This window comes from Gavia stellata, chromosome 9 (assembly GCF_030936135.1).
Source record: "Gavia stellata isolate bGavSte3 chromosome 9, bGavSte3.hap2, whole genome shotgun sequence".
NCBI classification, from domain to species: domain Eukaryota; kingdom Metazoa; phylum Chordata; class Aves; order Gaviiformes; family Gaviidae; genus Gavia; species Gavia stellata.
The window spans coordinates 27,110,376-27,130,015 of record NC_082602.1 but is presented as its reverse complement, the minus strand read 5'-3'; the positions used below and the strand labels follow the sequence as shown (position 1 = coordinate 27,130,015).

Sequence of the window (19,640 nt, the reverse complement as noted above, 5' to 3'; positions counted from 1 at the left end):
CATATTTTCAAAAGGAGGCATCTTCCTCATTTCTTGATCCTTTGTTGGCTGTAAGGGAAGAGGCAGGGAAGGCTGATACGCTGCTGTAGGTCCCAGCACTCTGATACCTCTAGCAATGGGCAACAGCAGGGTCATTCAGACTCAGTAGCTATATGCAGATAAATCTCCTGGAAAATTCCTTGTGCATAAATGAAGGATTTGCAGGCTGATCTTTCATGTGTGCCATGAAATAAAATTGCCAAAGAAGATGACCTACTTTGTGCCAATGAAAGGCATGAAATCAGCTAAGAACAGAAAAATGCAGTCCCACAAACTAGAGGGCATAAAGATTAGAAAATATCTGTGGATGAAGTTTAAAGGGGCTCAATCTCCTTCAAGGTGCTGAGAGTCTAAAAAGTTCCTAAGGGGACTGATGAATTTCTTCATCGGGCAGCAGCTCCTGGTGCACATGGAGACATGCTGTCTTAGAGGAGCTGAACTTCCCACACCAGCTGCATCACAAGGGGTACCAACTCCGTCCTCCTGGCTACCGCAGGCACAAAGGAAGTGAAATCAGCCTCTGCCAGAGAGAAAAATGTGATGCCTGCAATGTTCTCTCCTCTGACCTTAATGCTATCAGGTGACTGATTCAACAAAAGTCAGCAGACTGCCAGAAAGATCCTTTTCTTAGACAGCAACTGTGACAGCACTAACTGCTCCCTTCACCCTTTCAGCCAAACCCTTTCATCTTCCCTGCCAAGCACAGGAGCAAGCACCTTCACTTCCAGGTCCTTCTCACCTCTTATCTGTTGGCTGTGGAGAGGCTGACTCCCACCTCCATGAGACCAGCCTTCATTGCTGCCTTGTTTACAGGAAGGAAAGTGCTCATTGTGGAACTGAACACATTAACTATCTCCCCACCCTCCCCCAGCCCGCCCAGTAAAACTCCTTTGCAGGATGCATGCAAAGCCGAGAGGACACATTGGCTAGAGAGATACTGAGGCTGATGCCTTTTGGACTGACCAACACAGCCCTTTTTTCTTGCTGTTTTCCAAGCAATCTCAACTTAATCTGTTGTTCCTTGTCTAACATCAAGATAAGCTCTTTTAGAGCATGGATTTCACTTTTGTTCCCAGTTTCTACAGCGGCTCCAAGAACTAGGGACAAAAGCAGAAGTACCAACAAAGATTGAAGACCTTTAAGTCCATGATCTGACTACTGTGCTTTTCAAGGAAGGACTAAAGATCTGGTGCAAGCACCAAAGCCTAATACACCCCAACATTCACTCACAGCAGCTCCCATGGCAATAAGGGAAGGTATCATTTACTCACCTTAAGCCTGACTTGCTCATAAATAACGATGGGCCTGTTGCTGAAGGTAATGGCATTGCAGAAGCTAGCCTGGCGCTTCACTGCCTTCTGCGTCGTGTCCATGATGATCTGGGATCCCTTCGTGTGAGGATGGAAAAGCAGAGGACTGATGGACAGAGCTCCACACTGTGGGATGGGGAGACAGTGCTTCTGCTTGTGGTGGCATCGGTGGGAAGAAGCCGAAAATGACCCACCTATGGAATCTGAAAGCAGAATGGGGAAAAAAGGGTTTCAAATCTGCTGTGAGTAATAAGTAAAAAACTTTCAATGCAAAAAAAAAGCAGGGGTACTTCAGAAGGGAACTATAGATCAAAGTAAAAGTTAGTCAAATCCCCACTCTGTAAATCACTAAGGATTTCTAGAGAATCTTGAACAATAAAAGGCTATGAGGACACTGAAGGCTCCCATCTAAACAGTGTGACAGTACAGAGCACGACATGGAGACTGCAGCTCAGCACCGCAATCACAGGCCATCTTGAGGCCACACATCAGAAAAGGCAAGAATTGGTTCCAAAACTGGAGCAAAGCATGTGTGAAGTTGCTGTATCAAAACTGTCACACTTAGGGAAAAATCTTCCACTTCCAGAGGACCCCCACGCAACTTGACCATTTCTCTCACTCCTCCTTTGCAACAGCAACTCCATCGAGCCTTGCCTTCATGTGTCTTTGGATGCTGTCCTACCCACCTGTGCTAAGTGTCAGCTCAGACACATACATTGCTAATTTATACACAAGCACCACTCAGCAATAACCCACCTGGATTACTCCACCAACCACCATCCATTCTCCTCAATCCTCCACTGATGGGAACCTCAACTGAGATCCCACTTGTCATGAAGGCGTTGATCAGCACGCTATAATTACGGTGGGGAAAGCGAAGAGGGAGAAAGGCTATGAAGCAGGGAGGAGATTATGTCTTTGTCTAACCAAGGCCCTACACAAAGAGTCAATGCACGATCAACACAGTCACGACAGCAGCTTTGTTCATGAACGAATGGATGCGTGAGTTTCTTTTCAACAGGGAGCCTGCAGCAGTTCAAGAACAAAACAATCATTGTACTGAACACAAGTCATCTGCTTCCTTTTCCTTGTGTGCACATACACACTACATTATGCACATATGTTTGGGAGGAGATACTCATAGATTTGGAAACAGAGTATCAACAGAATAAAGGGTTATTCTGTGATAGACTCAGGGATGCAACAAAAGCAAATATGACCTTAACAATGTGCCAGTTTGTGCTGTAAAGATGCGTGACTAAACAGTATGGTTAAAAACTCTATTCCTCAAACACGCAAACTATAGAAACTAATTATATACATTCTTCACGCAAATTAATTGCTGACAGTTATGTCTTTATGTAGCTACTATAAGATAATGCTAACACCTCTAATGTAAGTCTTGGCTTTGTAATAAAAAGTCTGGACCTTCTTCCTCCCAGCCTTCTGGGTAGTATTAGCTTGTAGCTACATGAAGTTGTAATGGCACATCATCAAGGGCAAGCTTGAATAACTACCAGAAACCAGGATTTTAAGTTCTGTTGATGAGAACATTTTATATCAACTTCAGCATCTGTCACTCCGGCCTTCTCCACTCATCCCCTTGCTATTTTTTTCTTCCATTTCCAGCAACAGTGCTAGCCCTTCAGAACAGAGCAGGGAGGCCAGACAAACAGGGCTGTTAGCTTTAAACACTTTCATTAATGCGTTAAGGGAGAGATGAACCAACTGGGAGTTATTTGATGCTAAAAATTATGTGGAATATAAGTCATCTTCCTTCTCCTGTTCCTCACAGATGGAGGAAAAGAAATAAGGTGCAGAGTACCAAGAAAAAGTAGAGGTTCACCTGAGCAGGCAGGTCAGAGAGGGAAACCTTCAGGAGGAACAGACTGCCTGGAAGGAGGAGCTTGACACGGGGAAGGTCAGGATGCAAGGGCTCACATGAGCCTGACCTTTTCCCTTTGGGCATGCTACTGACCCGGGGCAGCACACCCTGCCTCTCCCCACAGCCCAGACTGGGTGGTCAGAAGATGACACAAGCTACAGCAGCCCTGCAGAAAGAACCTTCCGAGGTTATCTCCTAAGACCTGTTTAATTAGAGGCTGTCTTATGCCCCAAAGAACAGGAGGTTGAATTCCTTCCAGTATCACTAGCTTTTTTCCAAACCAGAAATGCTCTATACTGCCACCCCTCTGGAACCCTGTTAAACCCTCAGCTTTAGTGATACCTTGCTAATGAGTTCCTCAGGCTTAATGGTATTTCACAATGAAGTATTTCCTTTATCACTGCAAACATGATGCCGTTCACCATCACAAATGGTTACGAGCCAGAGCCAGAGCCAGCAAAAGCGGCTGACTTAACCTTGCTCCACTCCACCTCCCCAGGTGAGTCATGCTGGTCTGTAGGGACAAGACCGTTGACAGATGGTCAAAGCAAACCATCCCAGCCTCTCTTTTGGCAGAAATTTTTCAGGTCACTGGATCTCCACATTGCTCATCTCTTAGCTGCCTCTCTGTTTCTGCTATATCCCTTTTTTATAGGTAGACTAATTAAAAATAAACATCTAGTGTAAAAACTTCCATTCCTAAATTTCTCAGCTTCTCTAAAATATATATGAAGTCACAGTCATTTCTGAAACAAGACACATATTGAGGGATGTAATCAATTGTTTGAGGTAATTTAAAGTCAAGGGATCCATAGAACAATATGAAAAAATCTTTTTCTGATCATTTCCAGTCTTGCTTTTTTCAACACTTCTTTGATAGCTTCTAGGGGTGCATATACATGAAAGAGAAGAATCTACCAGTGAATATACATTCAATTCATAACTTCTTTGCATCCAGATCTGAATTTTGTAGCTGAAACTTTTTGCTAGCAGTCAGTCACCAAAATAACTTTGTGCAGCACAAAGGCACACACATTTTAACCTGTTTGCATATCTCAGTGCTCTAATTTTACCAGATAACTGGGCTGTGATAGCAGCTGCCGCACCTCTCCATAGGACATCGTGCCCTTTTAAAATGCAGTAATGGAGTTACGAAAACTGCCCACAGCTTTCAAAACAGGCTCTGATCACAACACCACATATGTCCAGAGCGTCTGCTGGAACAGTGTTATGGAGCCATAGGGTCCTGCCTGACCCCAGGGGAAGGATGTTAGAGGAATGCTTATTTGCTGTGACAGTCCAGCACTGCTGCATGAGAATGGGTCAAACCCACGCCAGACCAACACCTGCAGGATGAGTGCCCCCCATGCAGACAGCTGAAATGCAGGGCAACCATGCTCTATGGGAATGGAAGAAACCACCCCAGGATCAGCTTCCACAGGCGAATAATGCAAACGGGGAGGAGATCCGCTTCTTTCTCCCAAATGCTCTTACACAGCAATGACTCCTGCATGATGAACACACTTGGGTAAGGACCAGAAAAGGTCTTAAATTTTAAAAAGTGCAACTATTTAACAACGGGGTTTTGCACCTTACAAATACTTGGAGAAGTTACAAAGCAATGGGTCAAATACACAGGCCCTTGCTCAACTTCATCAGGGCAACACATCCACTCCAAAAGGAGGAGACGCCATGCAGCTTCAGATGGCAACACAAACACCTAAGACTGGACTTAGACAAGGAAAGGGACACTTTAGCAACACAAGCTGGTGAGACACATTGCTGTCCTTGCTTGGCCGGCTAAAAATAAATCATCTGCTTAAAGTTGTTGTTCTCACTGGGCTGGACCTGGACTCCAGCCTTCTCCCATCCCCTTGTTTAAACTACTACACATTTTGACATCCTCAGCCTTTGCTACCAGCATTACTGGTACAATACAGCTGGGGCCCTTGCAGTAGGTTTCAAACTTTTTTTCTTTATGTAGAAGAATTGAGTGAAACTCACAAACCCAGAGTTTCAGCTGGCAAAAGAGGCAAAAGTCCTCCTGATTTCACAGCAACGATGCAAGACTCCTTTAACCGAGAGTCTGTCCCAGACTCCTCCTCTGCCATAACCTGACTTACGAGCCACCTAACAAAGGTGAAGTAATTGCTTGAAATAAAAAATGCAAACAAGTAAGTATTTGAAAGAAGGCTGAAATCTGAGAGCGTCTTCAAGAGCACTGCAGATTTCCCACTCCACAACATAACACAACTTCCCCCTGACAAGCAGGAGTTGTAACAACACACCAGAGCTACACAGACTGGCATCTTGTGACAAAGGTCACAAGAGCAAAATCATGCCTGTCTGAAAAAAGCCTCTGTGTCAAAGGGCTACAGATCTAGAGACTCACCATGGAACCCCATACAGCTTTCCGGGTTTCACGTTGGGGGTCACAAAGAACAGCATCTGCTCACTCTTACGGTTTTAAAGATTGGGTAAACTTCAGTTTTCAATTCATGCCCAATAATAGATGCTGTTTGAACCACTTCATTCAGTACTGGGTTTGAACCCTGAACACACCCTGCCCCTAATACCATGAGCCCCACCAAGAGAGCAGCAAAAGTGGTAATGTACAACTTGCTCCCCCGAGCCACAAGCACGTGGGCTGGATCTTCTGAAACCTTTAGTAAGCCAAGGTGAAGGAGACATTAACGTGAAACACAGTGTGAAGTACTCTGAACCGCTTTGCCTTCAGCGTCCCATGCCTAAGCGCATCCTTTTTGGAGCCCTGTTTGAGAAAGCAGAATATTGCCCCAAAGGTGGCACACTTCTCCCTCCACGTGCGTTAGATGTCCCTGGTCTCCTGGATCTCAAGGCCTGAGCAACATCCACACGCTATATAAAAGGCAGCACTGGATGTTCTCAGCTTAGCAAAATGCATCCCAAAGCCTGTTAGGGGTTTTCACCAGAAGCGTTCATGCTCTGCAAACATTAAGCGTAATCTTAAAGACTTGGGATTTCTTAAATGCTGCAAGAAATGACTGGATTTAATTTTTTTAAAATACATTTTTTCCAGTTGAAAAAATCTCGACAGGCACCTATCAGAATACTGTCAAAACTCATTTCAGACTGAAAATTAACTGCAAGGTATTGAAGATAAACTTCTTACAGCATGTGAAATAAATGGCATTCGGAATTGAAAGAAACAGAAAAGATGACTTCAAACTGGAGCCCAGGGACTGACACGCAGTAGCGAGCGGGAAGGACAAATCCCTGTCCACCTGGCTAGGAGGCGAGGAGGGGTCCGGGGATGGTGACAGAGGCACCTGTCCTGCAGGCTAGGGACAGCGAAAAGAGTGGACAGGGCAAAACACCACACTATGAAAGGAGAAAAGGGTTTCAAAATTATTGCATTATCAAAAGAGGCTGACAGACAGTGCTTTATCATCTGGCAGGTGGCCTTACTGTATAAGCATTTAAAAGGAAGGATTTTGAGAAGGAAGAAAAGGAAACCATGTGTGGGTGTGGGGAAGGCAAGGGAAGCCCTGCCCCAGGGACGCACGCATGGTGCAGCAGAAAATCCCTAGCCCTGAAAGAGTACCTGCACAGCCTTTCCAAAGCTGGATGGTTACTAGCAGTACAGGGAGAAAAAGTCAACTATGAGACGAATGCTTATAAGCCCCCCCGCTTTTTGAGGTGGTCCCATACTTCCGAGAATTATCAGTGAAATACAGTGTAGCTAGTTACAGTGATCCTTTACATTTGTTAGCAAAGTTCAAAAGGAGAAAACCATAATGAATTCGTTGTGCTAGGCTTTGCAAATGGGTTCTTAAAAGCACTCTTCGAGATACAGTTTACTAAAAATAAATATTAGCTTAACACCAGTGGAAACTGAAAAGGGGTTGCAAACCTTGTTTTCGCACATGCAGCCTGACCCAGGGCATGTGCACAGAAGAAAGAGAACCATAAATTAATGCAAATTAAAAACAAGGGTTTTTTCACTGCCTTTAAAAACATGGTTGCTGCTCTTGAAGGAAGAAGTAATCATGTATCTCCAGTCTATATCCAACTCTCCTTGTGCCTGTTACGATGATAATGACCCTATCAGATTGCTGTCACCACGGTCAACTACTCATCTTGGCATTACAAGATGACCAGGAAGCGAAAGCAAAGCTTTGCTCTTCCACAAAGGCAGACTATAGCTTTGCAAGGTGTTGGGGCATTCAATGATAGAAATGCAAAGGGTTAATTCTGGAGCATTAAATCAAGAACACCTGAAATTATGGAGCATCTTGGGTTAAACTTTAGTGAATTAGGGATGTATCTACAAGGTGGATCTCAGCCAGCAGGTCAGATCTAGCACTCCCATCCAAGACTCCAAAACAAATCAAAGCCAAAACGTAACTTATTTTAATCTGTGCTATTTTAGCAGTGACGAGATGTATCAAGAGAGTAGGTTCGCACATAGTGTAAGATTTTCCATTTAAATTACAAACTACGAGACAAGAGGCAGGTGCAGCCAGACCACATGCACATGAAAGGAGATAATACCAGTCAGGGTGGGGCTTGGAGTTGTACTTTTTTTTTTTTAGACCAAAAAGCAAATCTGTGGTTAACATAACAGATCTGAAAGACAACAAGTGTGGTTTTACAGACATCTATGAGAAGCCCCTCCCCAGTATAAAAAATGGGCAACAGAAGCTGGAGTTGATTGCAGGATGATCCACAACGGATCCATCTTTCAAACCTGACTGGTGGGTGGTAGCGAGTGGTTAGTTTGTGAGGAGCCTTCAAAGTGAAAAAGCTGATTTTTAATTCCATAGAGAAAAATAAAATTAGTGAAAGAGATGCAAAAAGTGACAGTAAGGAGAGAGGGCAGGAAAACAGGTACAACACCAGAAATTAGAGATAAATACAAGTGTGGCAAGACTTTGTTTGTCAATATCAGATGAGAGAAGACTTTGAGGCTTGCAGAAAGGAAAGGAAAGGGTAAAGGCTCTGTCCTGAAGATGGGACAGAGACAGGCAGAATCTGCCAGACTCAGGACACTGATGTGTTTGAGTGGATTTAGGAGGATGGGCTGAAACAGAGACTGCCATTTCCTCTGCCTCTCTGCTCAGCTGGGATGTGCATTTGTAATCCATCACGTGCAGTGCAGTAGCCAAGGAGCAGAGAAGTGTCCTGTTCAACAGTCACTCCCCGTGCAGAGACAATAACTTCTGCAGAAGTGCCAGGCAATTACCTGGGCATGGGGCTTTTTTAGCAACATCAGCTGAACCCATCAGCTTACAAGTCCCTGGTTACAACTCAGATATGACACTTTATGAAGGCTTGCTTGAAGACGATGCTGCGGCTATGAGTATTAGTAAGAGCCAGGAGGGTGGCAATTTTTGTAAAGGTTGAAAAAAGAAGGTAAAAGAGCTCAAGAGTGACAGGAGAATAAGAGCTCTGCTTCAGTTATATTAAGCCTGAGTTCTTTGTAATATTGTATTAAAAAATAAAAAAAAAAAAACCCAGAGCAAAATCTTAGGTTGGCCAAAGGAGACTTAAGTACTGCAGAGGAGAGGTGAATCTGTTAATTGACTATAGGAAGGATATGGCTGAACTAATGTTTGTGGTTGAAATTACCCAAAGAGAGATGAGAATATGCTTCTGGGCAGAGCCCAGAGATGCCTCTGCCAGATGTAGGAAGGAAAGTGAGGAAGACCCTCAAAATGCAGGAGAGGCAGGGGAAGAGGACAGCAGGGCAGGACTAAGCTGGGGAGGCAAACCCTCACACACACCATCTCCAAGAGGAACAATCCAGCTGATGGCACTGCAAGGACTTAAAAATACCAAGCACCACCAAGGTGGCTGATCATGCCCTTTTTTTGTGAAGAAAAGATGATATCAGAAGAGATGTGTATGAATATGTAAGTATTTCTATATGCACATAAGGCTGTCTAGAAGAAACCCCTTCCCCTTATAAATTAATTTTTAAACTTGACATCCTCAGTAACGATGCCGTGTAATCATTAACCATCTCCTGGTCCCTACTTAAGCACTGTTTACTCAGCACCTCTCACAGCCATTCGCAGCAATTCAGTCACCAAAGTGGCACGCCATGGAGGACGGCCACGAGACCTCCAGCACCGCTCCACTTCCTGCGGGTGCAGCCCACTCTTTGCAGGCTCCCTCCTCGCCCTCTCCCCATGCAAAACCCCCCTGAGCCCCTGCAAATTGTAAGTCCGCTAAGCACATAAGAACAGCAAGAGCATAAGTAAGCAGCCATATGCTCCTGTCTGCCGTGTAAGGAGAGAGGGGGTGAGCAGCCCCCCGGAAAGATGCTGGGCAGCAGCAGGATGAATTGCCTCAGGAGCCATGTCCCCCAGGCTCCAGCCAGGTCCATGGAAAGGAGATCGAGATCCCTCCATGAGCAGCAGCTGCTTCTCCCCACACTGTCTTCTAGCAGCTCCTCTGATCCACAGCAGGAGCAACTTGCACGGGCCATATAATTATTTCTTTTTGAGACTAGCAAGGCACTTCTGACCTTATTCTCTCTGCATCTTGGTAATTCTTTATTATTATTACTAAGGCATCAAAAGTTAAATGTTGTGAGTAGGAAATGAGAAGATCAAAGTAAAAAATGGTGCTCTGGAAGCATCCAAGATCTCTTTCTTGATCTAGAGCATTTTTGTTCTGCTGTGATCAGGTCAGGTCTGTCAGCAGTCTAACGAGAAATGTAAAAATGTACTTATGTTTTGAAACAAAAGAAAGCAAGATTAAGTCCAGTTCAGTTTAAGAGTTAGGGATGTTTTTAAAATTCTGTTTATCCTTCTCTTGTGGATGCCCAGTTTGAGAATCTTCTCCTTTGCTAATATTTGATGCTTCAGGAGGAGGAGGAACAACTTGCCCAGGGTGATGGCAGATCTGTCCATGCTGCAGATGGTGGGACAGAGGGAAGAAAAAACCCCAAAACTTTCCATGCTACCTCCTCTTGATAATCTTTATCTTCTCAAAGATAAGTAGATACACTGCTGGCCATAAGATTACATATACTTTATAAAACAAGTTACCTTTGCTTCTCTGATGCACCGTATCAATGAACCAGTTCCCTGCCCTAGCTCCTTTTCCAGGAACTGTCCACCTGGAACAATCCACTGAACTCTCTGACCTACCTACCGTAAATCCAGTTACTCATTTTCTTAGTATAGATCAGAACTATGCACAGAATGTCTTGCACCTGTATTAACATTACAGAGTTCCTCCTAATTTATAATTATGTAAACTAAGCCTAAACAGATATTGTAGACATTTAACTAAGAGCAGTGCTGCTGAGATGAGGGCCAACAGCACCTCTGCCCCTCTCTCTAACCTTGTACAAGTGCACAGAGAGGGCAAGTTCAGCTTCTGCTCTCACCCATGTCCCGATGCGGGTCTGCCAGGAAGCCAAACGGTGGCTCCGCATGTGCGGAAAAATAGCACATCCCCTTACCCCTGTCAGAGGCAGGCGCCTGGGCTAGGCAGGTCTCAAGGTACAGTGCAAGTACAAACCTTGCATCAGTTTTGAACCAAAGCCTCATCCTCACAAATCTAGTGTTTCCACCATAGTGCTAACTGCACGCCGCTTTTTCCCTTCCCCTGCTGCAACACCGGGCACAGCTGTGATGAACAGCTAAACCGCTGCCCCAGAGGTAGCCCTGTTTCACTGCACAGCCCGCAGTCAGCAGAGCAGCCATCCAGAGGGTTCATGACAGTTCACGCTGCAAAAAAGTAGCTACATAAAAGCAGAGCCTAACTGCAAATATTTTATGTCCACGTAGTATTTCCATGCACTACAAATCAATGTAAAAGATGTTTTCTTCAAGGGGCCTCATATAAACTGTGTTTTTAAAATGCATTCCCTCTGCTAAATATAAATCAGTAAGAGTTTTTGTTCTTCCAAAAGATTAACTAGCCTCAGTATTTTGCGATCTAATTCTGGAATACTTGTAGATGTGCCAGCATTCTCTTCCAATTTAAATACAGTTTAATGGAAAGTCTATCCTGGGCACATTTTCCATGTACGGTGTAATAGCTTGGAAGTCTGAATATTGAGAGTTCACCAGAAACAGAAGTAACCTGTCAAGGTTAAACTTTAGATATTTGTCAGGACAAGGAGGAAGGTGGGAGCAATGGAGAGCAGGAAAAAAGTAAACATAAGACTGGTAGAGACAAGCAAATGGACCTGTAGAACAAAAAGCCAAGAGATGGTAGAAAATGGTGTAACCTACCTACAAAGCCATACAAAGAAAATGCGAGTTCAAGAAGCTATTGTCCTGAACTCAAGCCCTTGAATTAGGTTTGACTTATACCTGTGTAAAATAAAAGATGTGCCTCTGGACTCAAGATGCTGAACTGGGCCCACAGGAGGCTACTCACACGGCATATTTACAACATAATGAGCTAAATTAGGATGCTGTACTTTATACTCCCTCTGTCACTGGTAGAAAGAGATAGTGTCTTAAGAGGGTAATCAAGAGCATCTCATCTGGATCAGCAGCTGGAGGACACTCTCCCACTGCTCTACCATTTACCCCAGTGCATGAGACTATACATGAGGGATGCAGAACACAGCGGCCAAAAATCTCCTGTTGTTTCTGATGTCCCATATCCTAAGTGCTTTGTTTAGCACCCACAGCTCCCTAATCAGAGACCATTTCTCACCGAGAAAGGCCAAAGTCCCAGACCAGAGACCATCTTACCTTACTCTCTCCAAAAATATCGGCTCTGCCAATTGTCCTTGGAATCAGGCAAGTGAACAATAAGACCTTGGAATAGCACTGGCTCCCCAACGTAGGAGAGAAAACAGGAATATCTCTGCAGAGACAACATCTGCAGGATGGTGGTATGGGTGCTGGGCTCGTATTTGTAGCTGTGGGGCAGAGAACAAAGACTGCTGGACGGATGCCTCTAGAAAGAGCCCGGAAAACACTCCAAGACAGGGACAGCACCATTCATCTCACAGCAAACTCTAGAGTTGCGCTAACTGAAATATCACTAAGATTATAGCAATTTAACACTCAAATACCATCAGTTCCTCAAAGCCACAAATGGTTTAGAGACCAACGTGCTAGGTGAGTTTAGATCACAGCAAACAGCAAAGCTCCTTCCTCAAGAGCTATGGGGTGCAGCCATGCTGGGGATTCAGCATCCACATATCTTTTGTGCCTTCCCAAATACCTATCTCTGTGCACAGAACAGGTATGCCCAGCATGGCCCCGATGTGCTCCTGCCTTACAGCAGAGCACGTTAGTAAGGCGTAATACTCCTTTCAGTTCAGAAACATTGTTGACAACTTTAGACCGCAGTTGTGAAATCTCAGTGTCTTCGTTGTCTCTTCTGCATTTTGCTGCTTGAAGTTATTGTGAATGTCACGTGTGTATGCCCTCACTTTAATTTAGCATCTGGATGGGTCAGGATATATATCCCAGAGCCTGTTCTACTTCGCCTCTTACCCAGCTGGACAGCGTCAATCATGTTTATCATTCAGTACCACATACCATGAAGTTTTAAGCCGTAATGCTATTTCTAAAGAATCTCAGGAAGCAGTTTTTCTTCTATCATACATGACATTTACACTTGGAGTGTGCTTTTTTTCCTAATATAAACCATCCATTTAAAGTCACTTCAAGGTACTATAAAGTTTGGCAATTTCACGTGTAGTCTTGTTTAAAAATGCAGTGCTCAAATCATATTTGTTTCACACTCTTCTTCCTGAAGTTCCCTCCCATTGTTCTTTGCACAGTCTCTTGAGACCATGCCTGCCAGAAGCAGCTCCATACCTCATCTGTATTTAAAGCTTAAGAAGGCATTCTGAGATGTTGCGATTATTTTTCTGGAGCCCAAGCAGTGCTTTGCCCAAAGGCTCCCATTCCCTCCTTTCAGTGGTTTAAGTGCGCCTCCTCCGCTAATGTCTGCCTGCAAGCGCCTGTGAAACAGCTTGTCTCCAAACCTAAGAGCCAGCGCTCCCCTTCCCGCGGAGCAGCCAGGAGACACCCCAAGGTGACAGCATGGATGAAGGACAATGTCCAGCTACAGAGGCTTCCAGTGATGAAGATCTTCCACCCCTCAACAGAGACACCAAGAATTTCCAGAGCACTGCGGCTCCCGTTCTGCAGCCGCATTGCTCTCATCAACCAGGGCTGAGGGTCAGCCCGCGTTACCCCAGGAGCCAGCTGAGCGAGCACTTCGTCCTGTCTGTCTAAGGACAGTGTTGCTTAGCTGCGTGAGCAGGCTTCTGAATCTTCCGCAAAAACCTTCTGGTGTTAACGTGTGAATACTCAGGTCATTGCTTTTTCCTTTCTGCAGATTGGTGGCTGTAGATATACTGTCACCCAGTACATCTTCTCTATGTCTTTTTTTGTCTGTTTTCATTTCTTTCTCATCAACTGAAAATTCCCTTTTTCAGCATGAGAAAATTGCACTGCTCGCTTCGTTGTTACTTGGTACAGTCTCAAACTATTTCCACCCACATCAGTTACCCAAATATCAAAGACATCATCAAATATAAAGTCCAAAAGCAATCCCAAAGGGAAGCCCTTTAAACATACATCTGCTGAGGATCTCCTGGCTGAAGGGTTTATGCCGTTGTGAAATGGAATATGAAATTTCTTTGCTCACAAAGGAAAAATACACCTTAAATTCTAGTCTTGCTACACACTGACTGGACCCAAAAGATATTGATTCCAGTGGCTTTTTTCCTGACTATGTTTGGCAGCAAATAAATCCTTAAAGTATGAGTTTATTAGAACTAGCAACTTATCAGGCAGGTGAAAATTTACTATTGCATTTACTATTTGGCCACGCTTAACATCCTTTTAAATGTTTCAGGATTATAGGAGCCATGTACTTCCTTGAATTTCTCTTCCACCATTTCTCTATTCAAATCCTACTTTCCTCTCTCCCACATCTCCCTCTGCCCAGTTCTCCTTGAGGAAAATTCACAGAACACACAATCTTCCCCTCCGCTTGCTTTACCATCCCTTCTGCTCCAAAACATCTTCCTCCTCCACCTCCCTTGTCACACGTATTAAAGTTTCTCAGCCACTTCCCTCTTTCAAGTCTTCCACTTCCTTCACTGGCCTCACCTTAACCAGCACATTTCTCTCTCATTTAGGTTTACTTGTTTACTTTTTTTTTTTTAAAAAAAATCTCTTGCACTCTCCTGGTTTGTTCTCCTCAAGACAGACATGCTTTGTATATTCTCATTTAAAAAAAAAACCCACAAAACAAACACCACCCCTCTCCTAAAGCATAACAGGTCCTAGTGATTAACCAAGGCTCCCCAATCTCACAAAGTTATAATCATCAGCTGGATTTATTTTGGTAGCACCCACTAGTTAATCTGTAGTGTATTCCTGCAAAGTAACCTGCACTGGGTACAAAGTGAGATTACAGAGTTTGTCATCAAAATGGCATTTTTTTTTCAGGTGCATTGCTGGGATTAAAGCACAGGAGCTCCATGCCTGTCTCCCACCATCGAGCTGTTAAACGCCCAGCCTACCTGGCAAAGCTGGCAGGAGAGCACAGCAGTAAAGCTGCCAACCCAACGCAGGACACCAGCCCTGCTCTCCAGCAACTTCTTGCTGCACAAATAGAAATTATAACCAAGAACTTTTGCCTAAAGCAGAGAGGTCTCCAGTAGCACTAGAAGTGTTAACCACTACACAATTAAAATATTATTTTTTTCCAGGCAAATAATTTAAGTACTGCTGAGGCAAAACCAGGAGAAAGGGCAACATTTCTCCCTTTACGCAAGAATTTGGCCATCCGCGCACACATTCCTTTATTAATCTGCACTTTCTGTACCACAGTCAGAAGTGGAATCTAAATTACCAACTTTCCCGCTCTCGTCTGGCTCTGCCACACATTGCTTGCACCAGTTTAATCATCCTCTACCAGCAATTAACCCTGTTTCTTTTGCAGATCAGCATCTGAACCTGGACCATTGAATTAAAAAATGAAACTTCAACAGCCAGTCAGGGCATAAAGTTACAGTTTATTTTAACAAAGATTAACAGCATCCCTGGTGCTTATTCCAAAGAAAAGGCATGAATGCTATTCCATCATCCTTCCTAGCAATTCCCATGCCAGACCCATGAAGTTATTACTTAACATTTTGCTATAAATAGCTGCTGGAGTAGTCCATACAGGAACTTGTTTTCCTTAGCATCTGCTGCAACAGGTCAGCCAGTAAATGACCAAGGGTGTTGAATCCTTATTGCCTGAGGACAAGAGCATGTAGACATGTTTTATTTCTTTAACAGTGATCCTACCTGATAGCCACCCCCTCATGCTGAATCTCGCAAAGATAGAAAGAGACAGGTCTTGCCCCGTGTAAGAAAAGAAACAGCAAGTAAATGGGAGTAAGAGGAAGATAACTTTGTAAGTAATAGTATGTTTTATCTGAGTTTCAGCTGATTCAAATGCATCTGTCAGGACGTGCTGTTCAATACCCACGGCTGATGCAATTCCTTGCACGAGAGGACAGCGGGACGTGACTCTACACCTCTTCTGTCACCATAACAGCACATGAAAGAGCTCCAGTCCTCTCTGATTTGCATAAGCAAAAATACACTTCAACCTAGAAGCTCAAAGCCCTTTCATTATAAGCCCTCACAGAATTCCCATAAACTTTCATGGTTATTTTCTTATGACTTGGGTAACAGAGCTGACCTCTCAACTCATTTGGTAGAGGAGGCTACTCCAATATTTCTTGTGAGAGGGTGCCAAGGAAGCTTACCCTAGCTTGGAAATCATGTTAAGATCAATGTGTGCAAGCTACGCAAAAGTAAACTTCCCAATGATTCAGTCTTCAGCAATTTTATACTGCTGCAGACTTAACATGACCCTTCCCAACTCAGATGACCAGTTACCATTTACTGGAGTTTGATGACATATAGCAGGTGACTCGGGAGGAACATCATGAGGATAAAAAGACAACTGCGTTTCTAAATAGCTGACGGAAGAGAGATGTGCTAGAAAAGCAAGCCAGCTTGGAATAGGAACAACACACTGTTTTAAAATTCATGCAAAAGGGCATTTTTGCATATCGGGGTATTGATAAAGAGTAGAAAGAGGAAGAAATGCAATGTCACGCGATTCAGAGCATTGTTCCCAAGGTAGCCACATTCACGGCGTGAATGTGTTGAAGGTCATGTGAGAATAGGAAACAAGCTTAAAGGGCTCAGGGGCCTTTATCGTCTTGGTGGAAAGACACCTATACTATTTCAGAAGAGCAAGAAGCAATTCAGCGTGGAGGTCAATTCATTCATCCATTTTCATTGTTCTTTGTAGCTTGAAAAATTGTAGAAAATCCTTTAGTCTTTGTCCAGCTAAGGGACATTTCTTCTGGTAACAAAGACCACTGGATATTTTTTTTTTTAGTATATAATTGCACCTGTTTCTCCAAGCCACAGCTCTAAATTTTAATTTAATAAGGACCATACTGCATCCCTGACAGATGCCCCTTCCTGCCAGCACACAGAGAGATGCAGCTGTTGAACTGGAGTCTGCAAATCCAGACATCTGGGCCATGAAGCATTTCCCTGATTAGTTTTCCGCACCCAAAAGCAGATCTCAATGCATAATCTGAACGAACTGCTGTAAATACAGTACATAGAGTAAAACCCCAAAATATTAGCCATCAATCTGAAGTTGCACAAATCCAAAACTGCTATCAATCTCTTTTTTCCCAGAGAGTGTACTGCAAAATCACTTCTCTGGAGTACTGAAGTTACTTAAGGTAACTTGCCCATATTTACACTTTATTACAGCTGCCCACACACTACTACACACCTCCTCCTGCATCAACTGAGCCAGCAGTACCAGGCACGTATGTGTCATAAAACTACCGCTTCTGCCACACACTAAAGACGAAATGGATAAAGTCTGCCCACGAGGGTTCAGGCACAGATTTCCCAAAGCACAGGATTAAGAGAAGATGGAAAGTGTATATTGTCATGTGTATATAGCCAACGAATCTCAAAAGATTCCAGTTACCATATGCTAGAGAACTTCTCAATCTCCTTCAAGCAATTGCCTGTACACCGGTCAGTCTGAAACTGCAATCATCTTGGGATGAGGCATGACCTGGAGTCCCCAGTGAGCAGCTTTGCTGTACGAGGGTAGCAGAAAGGTCTCTGAAACTGTGGGATAACTCAAGAGTGGGTAGAGAGAGCTCAGGTAGTCACTTTACAGATAATAGGACAGAAACATCTTCCAGCAAAATGGCTGAGGTTACCAGCTCTCTGGTGAAGAGCATTGCAAGAACTGCAGTCATCTCTTGCAGACATGCTGAATGACTTTAGCACTCTTTCAAATCTATTTGTAGAACATTTGAAGGATATTTCTCTGCATTTTATCCTTTCTACCATGGGAACAGATAGTCTGAATGTTTTATCCTTTGTATGATAAATGCCATTGCACATCTGCCTAGGGAGGATACAGGGAGCTGTAATCGCTGCATCTCCACTTCAGGAATTAATTTCTAAGATGATACAAGATCTCCTACTGCATCCCTAAGCCTGACTGCTAGAAGCCATGCACAGAGTAGCACAGGCCAAGGACAGCAAGATCATTTTACAGTCAGTAACCATCCAAAATCCAAGCAATGAGATACAGACACCCCTACCCTTGCTCAAGCAATAGAGCCCTGGGCTGGAGAGAAAGGCGACAGCTTGTCCAGGAACCTTGTCACAGCCATGCTGCTTGATCAAGATCTCTTCAGCCTATTTGGCAAAGCCATTGATGGACAGAGGGATTAAGAGAAGAAGGACAGCAACTCTTACCATGCTACCATGCTGCAGCTCCAGCTCCATGTGAGATGGGCCGGCACCTATAAGAACTCGCAAACTTGCATTTCCTTTAAATATAGAGCTTCACTCAGAATCAGAAAACAAGAAGGCAGCACAAGTCAGGGTCTCTTTACCTTTGGAGATGAAAAATCAGAGAGTGGCATTGATCTAGTTTAGGATAACCAGAAAATAAATTGAGCAATTTTCCTGTTTCAAATTGCATGAAATTCACAGCAGCAATAATGCCTTTGTAAAAGAAATTAGATTCTTAAGGCTCTATTTTATTTTTGATAATCTGATTCTATTTGGTGTGCAAAGACAGAAGTCATTTTGATCTGGGATGCTTCAGCACATTATAGGCACCCACATATTTTTATCTTCCAGAGAGACTTTTCTTCTTTTAACTTCTTTTTTAATCTCAGTCTCTTTGTAAGCTGCTATTTTAACCTTTGAAAAATACCAATTCTTAACAATCCTTATGTCTCCTATCAGTCCCCAACAGCCCTAGAGACAGGTAAGGTTTTATTTAAAGTACTTTTAGTTGAGTCAGTGAATATTGGAGATAGACAGATCAGAGCTGAAGTTGTAGGTTCCAGAAATCTCCCCCCAAAATCCCTTTCCCTTCTCTCTCCTCCTCCCAAAAGCCAAAGCCAATGAAACATTTCTGTCTGTCTGTCTTCTAACCAAAAGCCTGATCTGTGCAACAGAAACGAAAATCCAGGATTCCAGAACCGTATCCCCAACATCCTTGCCACCAAGTTGCCATTTGGCCAGTTTTCTAACATTCAGCTTCTCCAAACAAGAAAAAGTAAAATCATAGAGACATTTTTCTTAAGCAAAAGATGTTTACCGGAAATCTTCTTTACTTTAAAGCAGCAACCAACCCACAGCACGTACCGCGTTTACGCCAGAGCTGTGACGAATGGCTGCTGAGCTGCAGCACTTAAACCACTTGCATTTTAAACAGCAGTTTGTCATGTGATGTTAATTATTTGGGAGGTCTCTGCTCCGAGAAACATAAACATTTCTTTTTGTACTGATCACATTTTCTTTTCCATGTGGTGCTTCCAACAGAGACTGAAATTAAAACAGCTTCTGTGTGTGCCACGCTGTGGTTTATGGCTCAATTCCCCCTCTACACTTGTAAGCAAGGGGTAGCATTGCACCGGGGCTCTGCACTGCACCATCCCCATCCTTGCTTTGCAGGTGGAAACCTCCTCTCTGCAGGTGGGAGAGCTCTCCCAGGCTCAAACCCATCCACCCTCCGTGAGGCTACGTGCCTTCCCCCGGCTGATAACACAGTTCTGGGACTTGCAGTAGCGTGAGGATCACTTGAACTTCGTAAAGCAAGCAAAGGGCTTGGTTGCTAGGAAGCACCGCAGGGAACAGAAGAAGAACGGGCTCTTGCAGGAGTCCAAATCAAAAAACAAAAAACCTCCAGACCTGCCAAGGTGCCATTCAAACACAGGCACATGCTTCCTTCAAACCACCTCCCCGTTCAACAGGCACTGCTTCTGAGGTTGGAGCCTGGATGCCTGAGCTCTGCTTATGCCAGGCCACAAGCCTCACACTTCCTTGAAAAACACATTTTCTGTCCTGCCCTGGTAT

General features: G+C 43.9%; 1 protein-coding gene across 1 annotated transcript in view; it reads right to left on the bottom strand.

The window, feature by feature from the left end:
* Nucleotides 1-19,640, bottom strand: part of NEURL1 (neuralized E3 ubiquitin protein ligase 1) — a 161,948-nt gene that overhangs the window by 62,813 nt on the left and 79,495 nt on the right. The window contains exon 2 of the mRNA XM_059821457.1: nucleotides 1,311-1,552. Within this exon, the coding sequence (XP_059677440.1) occupies nucleotides 1,311-1,552 (242 nt within the window). The remainder of the gene's footprint in view (nucleotides 1-1,310; nucleotides 1,553-19,640) is intronic.